The sequence below is a fragment of the Podarcis vaucheri genome (assembly GCF_965113315.1).
Source record: "Podarcis vaucheri genome assembly, chromosome: 7".
NCBI lineage: Eukaryota > Metazoa > Chordata > Lepidosauria > Squamata > Lacertidae > Podarcis > Podarcis vaucheri.
This window is the reverse complement of record NC_138765.1, coordinates 32160264-32177009: the sequence shown is the minus strand read 5'-3', so window position 1 is coordinate 32177009 and position 16746 is coordinate 32160264. Positions and strand designations below refer to the sequence as shown.

General features: G+C 40.0%; 1 protein-coding gene across 3 annotated transcripts in view; it reads right to left on the bottom strand.

Moving 5' to 3' along the window:
* LOC309536629 (protein argonaute-3) overlaps positions 1-16173 on the bottom strand; it is a 68380-nt gene extending 52207 nt beyond the window's left edge. Inside the window, exon 1 of one of the 3 annotated variants that reach the window (XR_014221683.1) lies at positions 15168-15694. Coding sequence is in view for 1 of the 3 variants with exons in the window: in XM_082230765.1 (XP_082086891.1) it covers positions 15168-15186 (19 nt within the window). In the remaining 2 variants the exon portion in view is untranslated. The other 2 variants (XM_082230766.1, XM_082230765.1) reach the window with 2 other exon arrangements.
* Positions 16174-16746: the final 573 nt, after the last annotated feature.

Here is a 16746-nt window from a genome sequence, read left to right as displayed (position 1 = left end):
ACATATTCAAAAAGATAAATACTGGAAACTCATTTGGAGCTATTGGAATGAGTCAACCAACAAATGTCATTATATGTAGATATGACAAACTCAAAAATGACCCCGCCTTTTTTCACACCTACTCATTGACAGAAATTGTGTATATTCCCACCTTCTAACATCAGCTGTTAATTTATCTCTTGTGTGTGGAGAAAAGCAAATCATAGATAAGGCCTCCAAAAGGTATGAACATAACAAAAATCAAGCAAGTCAAACAACTATATAGGTAATTAGACACATTTATCTCTTTTTGGTATTAATATTTTATTGAAAAGTTTTCAAATATAAAGAATACAAGCCACATCTGCTACAATATAGATTGTGTTTATAATACATTACCTAAATTATTGTCTCTTCCCATATTGTAACTGCCAAGACCCTAAGGTCAGGTGATATTGAATGTTACACCAGCAGATGCAACTAGACATCCCCTTCCTCTCTTACCTCGTTACAGTTCAACATACCCTCCATTTACTCCAGAGCAGATTTTGAGACTGAGGGAGGGAGGGTAGGAGAGAAAAGGAAACTCCCATTGCACAAGTGGACTGGCACCAATATCTTAAGAGACTCTTCTCCAGGCATCACTGCAAAATGACATGAGGTGGGTGCCACTTTTTAGTGGTGACACCTTGGTTGAGGAATGTCCACCACAGAAAGGCTCACCAATACCTACACTGGGATCTTTTTGGCACCAGATGAAGACTTACCTTAAGTTCTGTGAAACAATTGTTTTGTGTTGATGGTTTTATTCTGATGTTGTTTTAGCTGCTCAACGTTTACGTCAAAGTTCCTTTTACACTTCTCCATTTTCTACTTCAGTTTTAACTTGTGTGAGAACTATCCACAGACCTTTTGTTAATGGGTAGCATAGAATTTTAAGTAAATAAATTACACTGCAAACACAGAAGTATTCCCATGATGATGATGATGATGATGAAATAGCAAATCTTGGTTTCTCACTACTACGCCTTTTCCTCGGGGCTGGAAGGTTGAGTGGGATGGAGTTGTTCTACAGGCTAAGTGAATACCCTGTTCAGAAAGGCAGAGTGAACAGATTTTGTGCAATGTTCCTTGCCTAGGATCAGAAAATATTGCTTTTTTAAAAAGCCCATATTCAGTGCTGCATGCAGGGAATTCCATCCTCTCTCCTCTACCTTACAGTCTGTGATCCCCTAAATCTGTTTTGTAGGGTCCTCAACTGTCTGAAGCAGATTTGGGGTACCTATCAGAGGTAAGAGAAGGGAAGCTCCATTATGCATGCAGATGTCTGGTCTCACTGTATATTACCTATCATTTATTAAAGGCTTTTCAAATATACAAAATGAAAGTAAAACAAATCATTGAAGAGTTAACTGCCTACATATTATTATAAGAAAGGAGGAACAGAATATTAATACTGAACTTCACTAGTTCATTTCTTTCAGACCAGAGTTTAAGTATGAACATAGCAATAAGACTATAAAGATTATTTGGTGTATGTATTTATCACTCAACAAAGTGGTGGTGAGTACTGACTGCAAATGCTACAAAGAAGAAATACATGTACTATGATCAGGTATTGTGTTCCTATGTTGAGAATCAATATGAGCCGAGAAAAGAAACCTAAGCAGGTAGCAAGGCATGTGCATTAGTTCGCTTGAGCTTTAGTTTATTGGTTAGCTCATATCTGTCAAGTCAGTTTATGAACCATGATGATCTTCCAAACTTTGTCCATCCAATCCCTAAAACTGAGTTTTCTTTCAGGTCAAGTCAACTAATAACCCAAGAAATTTCCCTTTCCTGTACCAAGTGGTAAACTTGCTTGAGCTTTCTAGTTTGCAACACTATTTCTTGATTCCAGGAACTTTTAAACCTACAATTTCTGGCCCACCTACATTTTCTACTACTAACACACAATATGGGTGGTGTTATGCTATATGTGTGTAAGGAGGCTAGAATCCTGATGTGTGCTAAAGACAGAGATTACAGAATGGAAAACCCTGCCTTACTACAATAGATAGAATTCAGTCATCTCTGAGTACTGGACTAACTTCTAGAACTCTAGTTAACAAAAGGCAGCATATCTAAGCAGTAACGCGAAGTGCTAGAAATCTGTCCAACCTCAGTTCCTGATCAACCTGCATAACAAAGTTACTCAAATCATATCCCACAAGCACACAGATGTATGTTTGAAACTAGCAAACTGTTAGTTGAATCATCCACGTACATTTTAAGACTACAGTATCAAACTGCACAGGATGTTAAATGGGTATCTTGCATGCATGACAGAGTTTGGTTTTTTTTGGTGGGGGGAAGGTTGACAAAGGCACGCTTTTCACTGGGACTGCAGCATGAGAGAAGAGTGGTTTAACCCTTACATCAAAATCCTGATGAATCATCTCTCCTACACTGCCATTAGCTTTAGAGAAGAAAATCTCTCACAGGCACCAATGGGAGTTTCTCCCCACTAATGTTGATAGTAGTGCAGGGGTGGGGGAATTACCTTTGTCAGTGTCACAGTTGGGGAGGAAGGATTAAACCTTCCCTTGCAATGCATGCAGACCCAATGAAAACTATTAGAATTTTAAAACTGGATGTGTTTCCAATGAGGCATGTGCAGTGTGCTGCCATGAAGAAATATATTACTGACCAAGTTACATTTCATCTATTGCCACCAGTCACTGGTCTCAAACAATCTTTTTGAAAATGTATAACAGTATCTGATTTTATGTGAAAACATGTCACAGTTCAGAACCACAATAAGCACATTAAAGGTTTGAAGATAATATTTACGTGGTACTTCTGTGCATCACTTAGATATATGTGTCAAGGGGATACAGTGCTGCAAAAACCCTATTCATCCACAGTTTAGACAAGCCTGTCAGTGTTAGAAACTCAGATATAAGCTAAGTCTTTGCATTTTTCTTTCCCTTTGTCCCCCCCTTTTTTGTCTAGATTAGTTTCTTTTTATTGTATTATGAAGCCTTAATATCATTTAAAAAAGAATCTCAGATACAGAAGCTAATCACCAAATGGCACCTTAAACTTCGGTCACCACAATGGAATGTCTAGGCGCCTTTTTGACAATGAAATGTTGTTGTTGTTTGTTAGTTAGTTATTTCATTTTGATACCACTTTATATTTTAAAGAAAAAAACCTCAGAGCAGTTAACAATACATTAAAGCATCAAATAAAACAATCCAGAATAAAACAAATTCAAGCTTCGCTTCAAGGAAAATCTTTCGGATCCTTCCTAAGTGACATTTTGCTTTGCCAGGTCTGATCCACCTTGCTAATCCAGGTGGATTACCTATAGTCATTGTGCTATAGTGGTTAGAGTGTCAATCTAGAACCTAGGGGTTCAAATCCCCACTCAATCATGAAGCTCACGGGGTGACCTTGGGTCAGTCACAGCCTTTTAACCTATTTCACAAGGTTTTTGTAGGAATAAACCGAGGAGGGGGGTGAACCATGTACTCCTTGGAGAAAAAGGTGGGATATACGGTAAATGCTTACAGTACTTGCTTAAGAAAGCTAGAGAGGTCAGCCAGATGGAGATGCCAGATCCCAGCCTGGCATCCACAGATGTCCATGTGGTTGCAACTGGACCCACACCAGTCTCAAAATGCACCTGGTGAATTTTGGGCACTGAAGACTGTCCTATGGCTGCTTTCTTAAATATGAATTTCAAAATGTTCATAACAAGGAAGGATATGTTATCAAAGGATTTACCTGAACACTGAATATCCCTTAAGCATGCCTGCCAATTGCTGTTTTCAAATAATTTTACAACTGTTTGTATATTTAGTGTGCTCAGCCTGCTGGTGGTATTAAAAAAGAAGTAACATTTATGAAAATTAGCTTAGTATGTTTACAAATTTTAACAAAGAAAGGCATTTGTACTGAAGGCACAGGAAGCAGAAACCTTGCTAAAGTTGAATAAATCTGTTCAGTCTTGGATGGGAGATGGCTTGAAAAACCTATGTATGCCACCTGGAATTTCATCATTGAAGATGCAGTGTGTAGCATCCCACAAGAAAATGACTGAAAATGAAACTGCCATTATCGTAATACCATTACACAAACTCTGGTACAACCATACATGGAGTACTATGTACAGTTTTGGTGCCCACACCTCAAAAAATGATGTTGCAGAGCCAGAAAAGGGCAACCAAAATGATCAAGGGGCAACTCCCTTATGAGGTAAGATAACAATGTTTGGGACATTGAAGGTCAGAAAAAAGTGATTAAGTGGGGGGCACAATAAAGGTGTACAAAAATTATGCATGATGTGGAGGAAGGGGAAAGAAAAGTCATTCAACAAAGCTGAAGTTTGGAGGATTCAGGACAGACAAAAGGCAAGATTCCTTTACACAACACATTGTTAAATTGTGGAATTTGCTACCACAAGATGAAGTAAAGACCACAAACTTGGAAGGGTTTAAAAAAATGAATTGACCAGTTTATGGATGATAAGGTAGTCAACGGCGACTAGTCACAATAACTATGGACTACCCCCAGAATCAGGGCAGTATGTTCAGTGGAAAAGTTCGCTTGTACTCATGCTTGTGGATTTCTGATGGCATCTGATTGGCCACAGGGAGAACAGAATGCTGGACTAAATGGGCCTTTGTTCTGCTTCAGTTATGCTCTTATGTTCTTAAGAAAGGCAGGATATAATAATGATAATAAAAATTAAAAAAACCAACAACCTCAAGATAATCAAACAAACAAACAACCTCAGATAATTAAACAAACAAAAAATACCACCAAATGACTAAAAGGTCAGCTGTATATATCTCCTCAAGTAAAGGGGGAAACCCAACCTCTGCTTGCTTGGCAGAAGATCTATGGTGTCTCCCCACCCACATGTGCAAAATTATTGTGCACACACTTATGGGGAAAAAACTTCAGAGTAAGATGTGTAACAGTACAGTCTAGCAGATAAGTAAAAGTCTTGTATCTATCATAACATATATGTCAATCTCGCCAGCTATTTGCCTTAAACACACCCAACAATTTTCCAGTCACAATGAGCCTTTAGAGTTTAGAGATCAACAGTTGACATGATCCTCTCAGTGTGAAAACTGCAGGAGAAAATTTGAGAGCAGCGATGCACCTCATACATCTCTTTCATAGACCTAACGAAGGACTTTGACCTTGTCAGCATTAAATTTGAATGTGCTACCCATGCCGCAAGTGACATGTTCCTTCTTATCTCTATACCTGATGCCAGAGTAAAATCTCAAATTTTATAGCATCCTTTAGGCAGCCAGCAATTCTGAACATAAACACTGCATACTCAGAAACGGGGAGCTGTCAGCTGAGTTCCTAAGGCTGAAGGAAGAGATCTCCAAACCTGTCCCTTATGCTCTAACTTAGTTTTCATGTAACTGCTGCATTTCCAGATGCACATAATGAATATTTTGTAGATCTTTTCCAAAGGTTGATAAAACATTTTTTTCTGAAACTATTCAGACCATTAGAATGAAGTTAATTAAGATGTAGGTTTAACATAGATGATCAATTATACCAGTGACTCACAGAACTCCCAAGAAAGCTAAATGCAGAACTCTGCTTTCCAAACTATACTCAGCTACACCCACAAACATGTTAAACACCAATTAAATATTTTTTACTAAGAGCCCCTAGCTGCCTGAGTAGCTTTATCTTTTTATCTTCCTCCTGTGACAGTCAAAACTTCCAGAGAGCCAGCTTTGTTTTTTTTTTTAATAATTTTTATTGCATTTTTTCCAAATTACAGAAAGAACAACAGGAAAAGCAGAATAGAAGAAAAAAAGAAAAAAGAACAGAAAATCACAACCATTTCAACAACTTATTTCAAATTTCCATTGGACTTCCCCACATCTCCCACATAATGCATTCTTGATAATAAAGTTATCAGCAAATTATACCCTTATTTCGTGTGTTTCTTTATATTTTCAGTTGCAATTTAAGTTTAAATCTCTTATTCTCCATTTACTCTAAAGATATAACATAATGTCATTTTTACCCATTTAAACTTTGATTCTTTCATAAATGTTATCAATTTCATAGATAATTAAATTTCATTGCTGGGGCTAACGTTCCAAATCATACGGCGTCTTATGTTTCATACAACTTATAATACTTTTGCAAATAGTCTTTAAATTTTTTCCAGTCCTCCTCCATTGCCTCTTCTCCCAAGTCTCGGATCCTTGCAGTCATCTCGGCCAGTTCCATGTAGTTCATCAATTGCGTCTGCCAATCCTCCAGTGTGGGCAAATCTTGGGTCTTCCAATGCTTAGCGATAAGGATTCTTGCTGCTGTTGTGGCATACATAAAAAAAGTTCTATCCTTTTTTAACACCTTCTGGCCGACAATGCCCAGAAGGAAGGCCTCTGGTTTCTTGGGGAAGGTGTACTTGAACACCTTTTTTAACTCATTATAGATCATTTCCCAAAAGGCCTTCAATCTTGGACAAGTCCACCAGAGGTGAAAGAATGTCCCTTCAGCCTCCTTGCATTTCCAACATTTATTGTCAGACAAATGGTATATCTTAGCGAGCTTGACTGGGGTCATGTACCACCTGTATACCATTTTCATAATGTTTTCTTTCAAGGCATTACATGCCGTAAATTTCATACCGGTGGTCCATAACCTTTCCCAGTCCTCAGACATAATATTGTAACCAATGTCTTGAGCCCATTTTATCATGGCTGATTTAACTGTCTCATCCTGAGTATTCCATTTAAGCAGCAAGTTGTACATTCTCGATAATACCTTGGTCTTTGGTTCTAACAACTCTGTCTCAAGTTTCGATTTTTCCACCTGGAATCCTATTTTTTTATCTAGCTTAAAAACCTCATTAATTTGGGCATAGTGTAGCCAATTTTGCACCTTGTCCTTTAATTTTTCAAAGCTCTGCAACCTCCAATTACCTCCAATGTTTTCTATTATTTCCCAATATTTCGGCCAATATGCCTCCATATTGGATGTTTTCCGAGCTTTGGCCTCTATTGGTGAGATCCACCTCGGAGTTTTACTTTCCAATAAGTCTTTGTATTTTTTCCAGACCATATATATTGCTTTTCTGACAATATGGTTTTTGAACATTCCATGTGTTTTCCCCTTGTCATACCACAAATACGCATGCCAACCTAACGAATTGTTGAAGCCTTCCAGATCTAGGACATCAGTGTTTTCCAATAAGATCCAATCTTTCATCCAGCAGAAGGCCGCAGCTTCATAATATAACCTTAAGTCCGGCAGGGCAAACCCCCCTCTCTCCTTTGCATCAGTTAGTATTTTAAACTTTATTCGGGGCTTTTTGCCCTGCCAGACAAACCTAGAAATATCCCTCTGCCACTTTCCAAAACATTCCACTCTGTCCACGACCTGCAAGGCTTGAAACAAAAACAACATTTTTGGCAAAACGTTCATTTTTATAGCTGCAATTCGGCCTAACAAGGATAATTTCAATCTTGACCAAATTTCTAGATCTTTTTTGACTTCTGACCAACATTTTTCATAGTTATCTTTAAATAGATTCAAATTCTTAGAAGACAGATTGACCCCCAGGTATTTCACTTTTTTAACAATGTTTAGTTCTGTTTCCTTCTGAAACCCCTCTGTTTCAGTAACCGTCAAGTTTTTCCCTAACACCTTAGTTTTTTGTTTGTTCAGCTTAAAACCCGCCACCCGACCAAATTTCTGAATCAATTCCAAAACTCTTTTTGTACTAGGTTCTGGCTCCTGTAATGTTAAAACCAAGTCATCTGCAAATGCTTTCAGTTTATATTGTTTCGCTCCGACCCGTATTCCCTTATCATATTCAGCAAAACCTCCAGGACTGAAATAAACAACAGAGGGGATAGGGGGCACCCCTGGCGTGTTCCTTTTTCAATATGAAGTTCTTCTGTCACCACATTGTTCACTATCAACTTAGCTTTTTGTTCTGAATAGATTGCCTCTATTCCATTCTCAAACCCCCTTCCCACTCCCATCCCTTCCAAGTTTTTCTTCATAAATTTCCAAGAGATGTTGTCAAAGGCCTTCTCCGCATCAATAAAAATTAACACTGCTTTGGTGTTAATATTTGTTTGTAAAAGTTCCAGAATGTCGATAATATTCCTGGTATTATCAAACAAATGTCTACCTGGGAGAAAGCCTGCTTGGTCCTTATGGATTACTTCATTTAGTACTTTTTTAAATCTGTTAGCCAAAACATCCGCAAATATTTTGTAATCCACGTTTAGGAGTGAGATGGGGCGGTAGTTCTTAAGTTGAGTCTTTTCAGTTTCCACTTTAGGTATCAGTGTGATGAATGCTTCTTTCCACGTATCTGGTGCCCTCCCTCCCCCCATAATCTGGTTGCAAACCTCCATTAATGGTTGTATCAAGTAGTCTTTTAAGATCCTGTAGTACTTGGAGGTGAGTCCATCAGGGCCTGGAGATTTGCCTAGTTGCATATTCTGAATGGCATCCTCGATTTCCTGTTGTGTTATTTTACAATTCAAGATTGATCTCTTCTCTTGAGATAATTTTGGTAGGCCGTTGTCTTTCAAGAATTGTTCTATCTCAGTTGCTTCCTCGGATTCTTGTGTGTACAGTTTTTTAAAATATTTCTGGAAACACTTTCTAATTTCTCCCGGTTTCTGAATGTTTTTCCCTTCAACTTCTAAGTTGGTGACATAATTTAATTTTTGTCTCTTTTTCAACTGCCAAGCTAGCAGTTTCCCACATTTGTTCGCAGATTCAAAAGATCTTTGTTTCATTTGTTTGATTTTCCATTCCACTTCTTGGTTAATCAATTTCGCATATTGTGACTGGTGAAATTTGATTTCTCTTAAAGTCTCTTTTGATTTTGGATTCACTCTTAATTTTTTCTCTCCATCTCTTATCTTCTCCAATATCTTATCTTTTTTACCATTCCAAAGTTTTTTCTTGATCGTATTCTGTTGTATCAGAAACCCTCTCATAACAGCTTTGCTTGCGTCCCAGATTATTCTTTTTTCCACCGAGGTATTCAAGTTAATTTCAAAATAATCCTTTAAAGCTTTTTGGGCCTTCTTTACAATCTCTTGATCTCTTAACAGGTTGTCATTCATTTTCCATCTGAAGGAGTCGGCAGTAGTAAATCTCATTTCCATTTTCAAAGCGTTATGGTCGGAGCAAGTCTTTGGGCAGATTTCTATTTTTGTAGTCTTAGGTGCCAGCCCTCTAGTTGCCCAGATTTGGTCGATTCTTGTCCATGACAGGTGGGCCTCAGAAAAGAAAGTTCCTTCTTTACCTAGGGGGTTTCTCGTCCTCCATAAATCAATTAGGTCCATATTGTCAGTTAGTTCAAAGAAAGTTTTTGGTAGTCTTCCATCTTTAGTCAAATTCTGATTCTGTGACTTATCCATAAAAGTAGAGACGACCCCATTCATATCTCCCATCATAATGATGTTGGAATAGTCCAGATAGTCCAGTAGTGTCTCATGCAGCTTCTTATAAAATTCTGATTTCCCCTCATTTGGTGCATAGATTCCTAATATCAAAACTTTCTCTCCTTGAGTCGAAATTTCAATAGCCAGGATTCTTCCTTGTTCATCTTTAAACAAAAATTTTGGTGATAAATTCTCCTTGGCGTAGATCACCACGCCTCTCTTCTTGACTCTATCTGATGAGATAAATTCTTGGCCTAATCTTTTATTTATTAACACCTTCCTGTGTGACCTGGTCACATGGGTTTCTTGCAAGCAAATTATGTCCAAATTCTCTTTCTTTAGAATATGGAAGATCCTTTTGCGTTTTTCTGGGGAATTCGCGCCATTAATGTTCCAACTATACAGCTGCAGAGACATCCTGTATCAATCTGTTGTTACTCTTGTTGGGCGTCTTCTTTTTTGTCCAAATCCGAGGGTGGTAACTCTTTTCCAGACTCTGGTGGTGGCCAAATAGCTGCCACTCCTTTCTGCAAGTCTTCTCCGTGGTCGTGTAGGAACTTCTGGCTGTCCTCTTTCGTTTTGATTTTTGTCTTCTTTCCTTTGTATTTGAATGAGAGGCCTTGTGGGAACTCCCACCTGTATGGTATTCCGTTACCTCTCAAAAGTCCAGCTAGGTCAGTGTAGTTAGATCTGAGATCCAGTAATTGTTTAGGAATATCCTTGTAGATTTGTGCTCTTCTGTCCTGGATCTCAAGTGCTTTGTTAAAATGTAGGTCGAGTAGCTTGTCTCTCTCCTGCTTAGTCCTTAAGATAATCAAACAGTCTCTAGGTCTGTCCTTCCCAGCAGCCCTTCCCAATCTGAATGCAGTTGTTATTTTAAAGTCTGTATCTTCGTTTATACCCCAGAATTTAGAAAATTCTGCTGTTAAGAAGCCAATCAAGTCCTCTTTCTCAATCTCTGGGATAGAGCGTAATCTCAAATTATTTTCCCTGTTTCGCAGTTCCACCAAAGACAGATAGGCCTGCTGGTCAGTAATATGTTTATGGAGCGGCCTTACCTCTCCTTTCAATTCCTCCACTTCTTTAGTTGCTGCTTCTGCTTTTTCATTCGCAGCCTCGGCCAATTTTCGATTTTCAGATACAACGTCCTTTAGATTTCCAATATCTTGTGAATGCTTAGGCACCTGTTCAGAGAGTTTGGTAATTGAAGATGTGGCTAAGTCAATTTTTGCAGTTTGATCATCCACTTTTTTGTTCAGAATTGCAAATTGTTGTAACATTTCCTCTAGGAGAATGTTAGATCCCCCAGCTGCCATATCTTCACTTGTTAATTGTTCAGGTTCTTCAGCTGGGGTTGTTGGTGATGGTACAGCCTGTAGAACCGCAGGGACTGAAGATCTGCGAGCCTGGGAAACCAAAGTTGTTTGTACCAGTTTGCCTTTCCCTGCTTTCGACGCAGCTCTTGTTTTTGGTTTACCACTCATTCCACACTCATTCCACACCTGTCTTTGGATTCAAGGTCAAGCTGTCAAAAGTTCCATGGGAAAGACAGGCCTCAGAGTGAGTAACCAGACCACAGAGAGACAAAACAAAGTCAGTTCTCAGGAAATTGTAAATCCCAAACTCCACTAGAGGGAGTATTGTTCAGTTCATGAAAGAAGAAACAAAGTTTCAGTCGCCATTAAAGTTCCTACAGTTAAATAAATTAACCAATGTCTTTAGAGAAGACCTTTTCCCTCTGGCAGAGCCCTCTCAATTTTGCCACAATAGTTTCTTAAAAGGTGCAAAATACAGTTGCTTAATTGTATCCACCGGTAATGCCTCTAAGTATCTGTTTCAGCTTTGTAAGTGTATCCGCAAAACAACCTTTTGCCCACTGCAAGTCCGGGACTAGGGGTTTTCAAGTCTTTAAAGTTTTTAAAAGTCTAGCGGAGGAGAAAAACCCCAAACAGAGTAAACACAATAGCAGGAAAATAAAGATAACTTGCCTTTCCCTTCAGTTTCCAACTTCTCCAGACGTATGCTGTCTCTCATTTAAAAACCCTTTTGTACTGCTTCCAGCTTGTCAGTTCCTTTGCCTTTGATCACTAAGCACCACCGGGAGACGGACTTCCTTTTTCTCGTCCCCCGCTTTCAGCCGAATTCACGAATTTGTAATCCAATCTCAAATAAATCTTACTCACGAGTAGTTAATTTGTAATCCAATGTAAAGGAAGAAAGGTCGGCGCTCATCCGTAACAGCCGCGCGGCTTCACTCCCGCAGAAAGAGCGATGAATCCACAGCACCGCTTCCCCTCCGCGCTTCCGGAGCCCCTTACGGGGTCCCTTCTTCATTTTGGGGGTCGCTCTGGGTGCCCGCCGGATCCCACGGCCACGAGCTCACTCTGCTCGTGGTTTAACTTAATGGGTCGTCGCTTTGCCGTAGCGAACGACCCTCTTCTGCGGAGCCCCTCTTCGCTGCGCAAAGAGGACCGCCATTACTCGTTTCGCGCCGCCTCCGGAAGTGAGCCAGCTTTGGATCCTCTGACTTTATTGCCAAGGTTGTTTTGGGGGTGGGGTGAATTAAGCACCACAAAGCTCACCTTCTCAGTGCATCCATTATTTGGATAAGAATATTATCAACCTTATGTCAAAAATATGCATAAATAAAACCAAACTTTATTCAGAAATCAGAAACATTAGTCCCGCTCACCTCAGTATTTACTGACCTCTTAAATTATTTATTCATAGCATTTTTGTCACACTCGTCAACCAAAAAATGCTCCCAGAGTGGCTTACAATTACAAATGACATTCATAAAAGAGTCCCTGTCTAGGATTACAATCTAAAAACAGACACAAGAAGAAAAGGAATTGGGTGGAGAGGAGCAGGTAGAGCAAACCCAGACACCATTTCTTGTGTTCTAGTGCTTTTATGACGACATATTGGAATTGAATATCCAATTATGACAAAATTAAAGAAAGGCTACCTGCAAGGTATAAGAGCATAAGACCACTCCTGCTAGATCAAGTCATCCTTCTAATCTAGCATCCTGTTTCCCATAATGAACAACCAGACGTCAGTGGGAAGCCCACAGACATCCTCTCCTACTATTGCTCTGTAGTCACAGGTTTGTTTTCAGAGGCATGCTGTCTTTGACCCTGGAGGTAGCATATAGCCATCACTGCTACTATGTCCATCAAACAGTAATGTACGCCTCTCTAGAAAACAAATGTCAATGGCATTTCCCCAACATACAGAGAGAATGAAAGCAGAGAGAACTTGAAAGGAATTGTAAGAAAATGGTTCAGAAATGAAACTTTGGAGGGAAATCCCACATGACTTTGACTCTGTATACAAGGTATGATATAGTATTAATGCTATTATTATTAACCATATGAAAGTTAGAGGAAAATAACAGTAGTTTTTGGGAGGGTGCAACTGGCAGATAACTAGTTGAGGCTTGCAGAATTTAAGATTTGCAGTCATTATATTAGCCATGTTTACTTGGAACCTAATCTCTGGTTTTAATGAAGATACTTCTAAACAAGCTTAAAATCACAGACTTAAAGAGCCAAATGTTTCCTGATTTTTTCAGTACCTTATTCGGGACACACAGTTCTGCAATTATACTAATATCTTCTTTCCAGGATTAATAATGTTCAATTCTCCACATTAAGAAACATAAGAGGAATTTTTTGTACAGTAAGAAGGGATATAAAGAATGTACATATCACTAAGTCTAACATATGGCATTAATGACCACTATGCATACAGACAACAATTAGATCACTATTCTTCATTAGGAAGCCAAACAAATTCTAAAAGTGTTACTCAACAGTATCCTGCAAAGTGGAAGAAACCAGCAAAAACTTATTAAGTTGTCTAGCTCTGTATTAGGCATATAACACACACTTATTTTTCCCTTTTAATGCTTGAACCCAAAGTTACAAAGCAACACACCTTTATATATCTTTGTATCAAATGGCATTACGATTTTCCACCTGAGTGCTAAGGCTTTCTTAGATATGTGCCATATCAAGCTAGTAAAACTTTTATTTCAAAATAATTTAGCTGCTAAAGTTGTGGATCAAAGCACCCTATCTGAAATAATGGTATTAAAGCTAATAGCATTTAACAGTTAGAAATCTAAAATGGAGGAATCCAAAAGTGTTAAGAAAACAAATGCTGTGGCTATCATTTAACATTGTAACATGAAAAGCCAAGCATTTGCATTCATTGGTCAACACTGTCAGTAATAACTTCAGGCTCCAGTTATAAATTGTTAAGCAGCTCTAGAGATACAAAGTTACATGTTAGTGCAGTTTTTTTTTTGGGGGGGGGTGTTGTTCTGCAACTGATTTTAGCTGTCACGTTGCTAAAATTGTGAAAAGAAAACTTTTGTTTTGGTGTGTGTATGCATTTAACTTGCAACACAAGTATTTTCAGACACAAGTAGCTATTTATTTAGTACATTAAAATCCTACTTTTATTCTGTCAGTACTAAAAATGACATATATGGCACCGACCAGGAATGCTTGTTTCATATGCCCTCAGGCCATATACGCCTATGATCCAATGCTAGTATTGCTTAAACATTTATTCAAACACGTGTCCATATTTTAAAAAATTAAAATACTCTTTGTTTTGGTAAAACAAAAACAAACAAAAACCCACACAGCTGCTTATGTTTATCAGGAAGCGTCCTTTCTTTCAGTTCAGCCACTGATTCACCCAAAATCATTTCAAGTGGACAAGTAGGATTTACAAATATTCTGCAAAATTTGAGCAACTTTCTGAATTTAATATTGATGTCTAGACAAGCTATACATGTCTACCACATCTACCTGTCACCCATACCAGGGTTCATCTGAGGTCAGGCACAAATATACAGGGGGGAAATTCTATTTAAGAAAAACTGCATTCTCAAGATCAGTTATGTCATGCATTTCTTGATTTTTCAGGTAACCATAGGTTACAAGAAGCTAACAATTTTTTAGCATAGATAAATCACCAAAGCAGACATGTGCTTTTATATAGTATCTACTGCAAATCAGAAACACATTTACCTCATAATTATTCCAAGTTTCTACCCCAACAGCAATGATAATCAAGCCACTTGCTCCACGGCTACATATAAAATATTCAGGGTCTCAGCTGCCCCACAAGCACCTTGGGAGGACTAACCTGCTGAAGCAAAAACACCTACACCAGTCCCCCCATATTCTGTTCAAGATTTCAGCCCCACACTTCCCTAAGCTTCTCCATAGGTCCACCTCCCTACAAGCTCTTACACACACACAACCTGACACGTTGGTCCTATCCAACTATTGATTTTATAGACATCTCAAGAGTATAGGATTGGTCCTCAAGCTACAACCCTAAATGCACTTAGGAATAAGCTCAACTCCAGTCAGTTATGTGGAACTTATCAGCAAAACAATATTTTGGGCCACAGAGGACATTTACTTCGTGCAGTTGTGTTTCAGCCGCATATTTTATTTCCTTTAATTTTTAGTTCTGAGGAAAACACACCAGGGCCCCGGGTTGTCTCCATACCCAAATGGCAGACACCACGAAGCCCAAGCTTGCCACCAGCCCCGTAACTTCAAGGTCAGTTATTCGGGAACTGCCGCCCAACCGCCTCCCCGAAACTTCCCTCCCCGAGTCCACCTATTGTGTCAAGATCCAGCCCACGCCAAGCGCTGCCAGCGGCTCCTAAGGAGTGGAGCGTCCCGTCAGGAGTCGCCTCCGCCTCACCTGCGCTGCCGATTTCCATTCATGGAGCTCGGCGCGGCCGCTCTCAGGCTACGGGTGCCGGTCCGGTTCCTGCCGGGTCCCCCACGTCGTTCGCCTGGCGCCGTCCCGGTCCGGCCGGGCCTGAGGAGACAGCAGCAGCAACAACGGCGGCGCCTCCTCTTCACAAACGCAGCCACTCGAGTCTTTCAGGTTATTACTCTCCCTCCCCAGCCGCCCACGGGCGGTCAGTCAGTTAGTCTCGGGCTGCGGTGACGGGTGAAGAGGCGGAAGTTGCGTGGCCGCCCGCAGCCCCGGCTCGCTCCCTTCTCCACTGACTGACTAACTGACTGAGAAACCCGACTTTCCACTCGGCACACACTAAGCCTCGTTCTGGAGGGACCAGTCCCCGGGTGCCCGCAGGCGCGCGCATGCGCCTCCCTCTCTACCGGAAGCCGTCCCTCCTCCCTTTTTCGGCTCTGAGGCGAAGACTGTACTCTGTAGTCTTTCTACGGTGACTGACTCTGTAGCAGGAGGGGGGAGGGTGCCTGACTAACTCACTCACTCGCTCACGCGCATGCGTGCATTCTCCTCCACCACCTCTGGCCGCCGGAAGTTCTTTTCCTACTTCAGCCTCTCTCGCTCTACCTCAACCCCGCGCAAGTTCGCGCTTAGTTCCGCTCACGTTGTTGTTAAACAACTAAGATAAACGCAGCACGCATGCGTACGAGAGTTGCCGCTCTCCTTCAAGGGCAGCCCTCGGCGAATGCAAATTTAGGAGGCGGAGCTAGGGCCGTGCGGAGGCGGGAACAAGCAAAAGGAAGGAGTGGTTATGGGGTTGGCCTTAAATGAACGAAAGGCCGCGGGTTCGAGTCTCGGCATGTGTTATTTGAGGTAAGCGCGAGACTTGGAGGACCCCTAAGTTCCGTGGCTGTTTAATATTTTTAATAGTTAGCAAACTAACACTCGGTTTTTTAACTGCCTTAAAGTTTTAGACGGCTGCAAAAGGTGCATTTCCCCGCCCACCAGGCAACAATTTATATAGCTATAAATACAAAGTTAGTTTGATTTTAATAATGAAAATAGAGAATTACATATAATGTAGTTTTAATCTAGTTTTAGTTTACTGATTTTATTTTATTTTTACTTTTAATTGCTTGTTTTTAACCTTTATTTATTCTTTTTGTAAACTGTATTGTGTTTTCATAAAATTGTAGACTTGGAAGAGACCACTAGGGTCATCTAGTCCAATCCCCTGCAATGCAGGATCTTTCACCCAATGTGGGGCTTGAATCCACAACTCTGAATGCAACATTCCCATCCCAAACAGTAAAAAATGTATGGCTTTCACACTTACACAGTGTCTCTGCATGAAAATAACAAAACTATTTCTCTTGAGAGACACATACACAGTCTAACGCATAAAAAACAGACAGCCTGGCTCAGTGTCCCTGTGTGTGTTTGTAAGATTGTAAGCTTCTGGGCAGGAACCATTTTGTTTTAAATCTTTGTACAGCACTTTGTAAAATAGTAACTAATATAAGCAGTGTGTTGTACTGCTTGGACCGACAGGCTATGAATTTTCAGTCCCACCAAGACACTA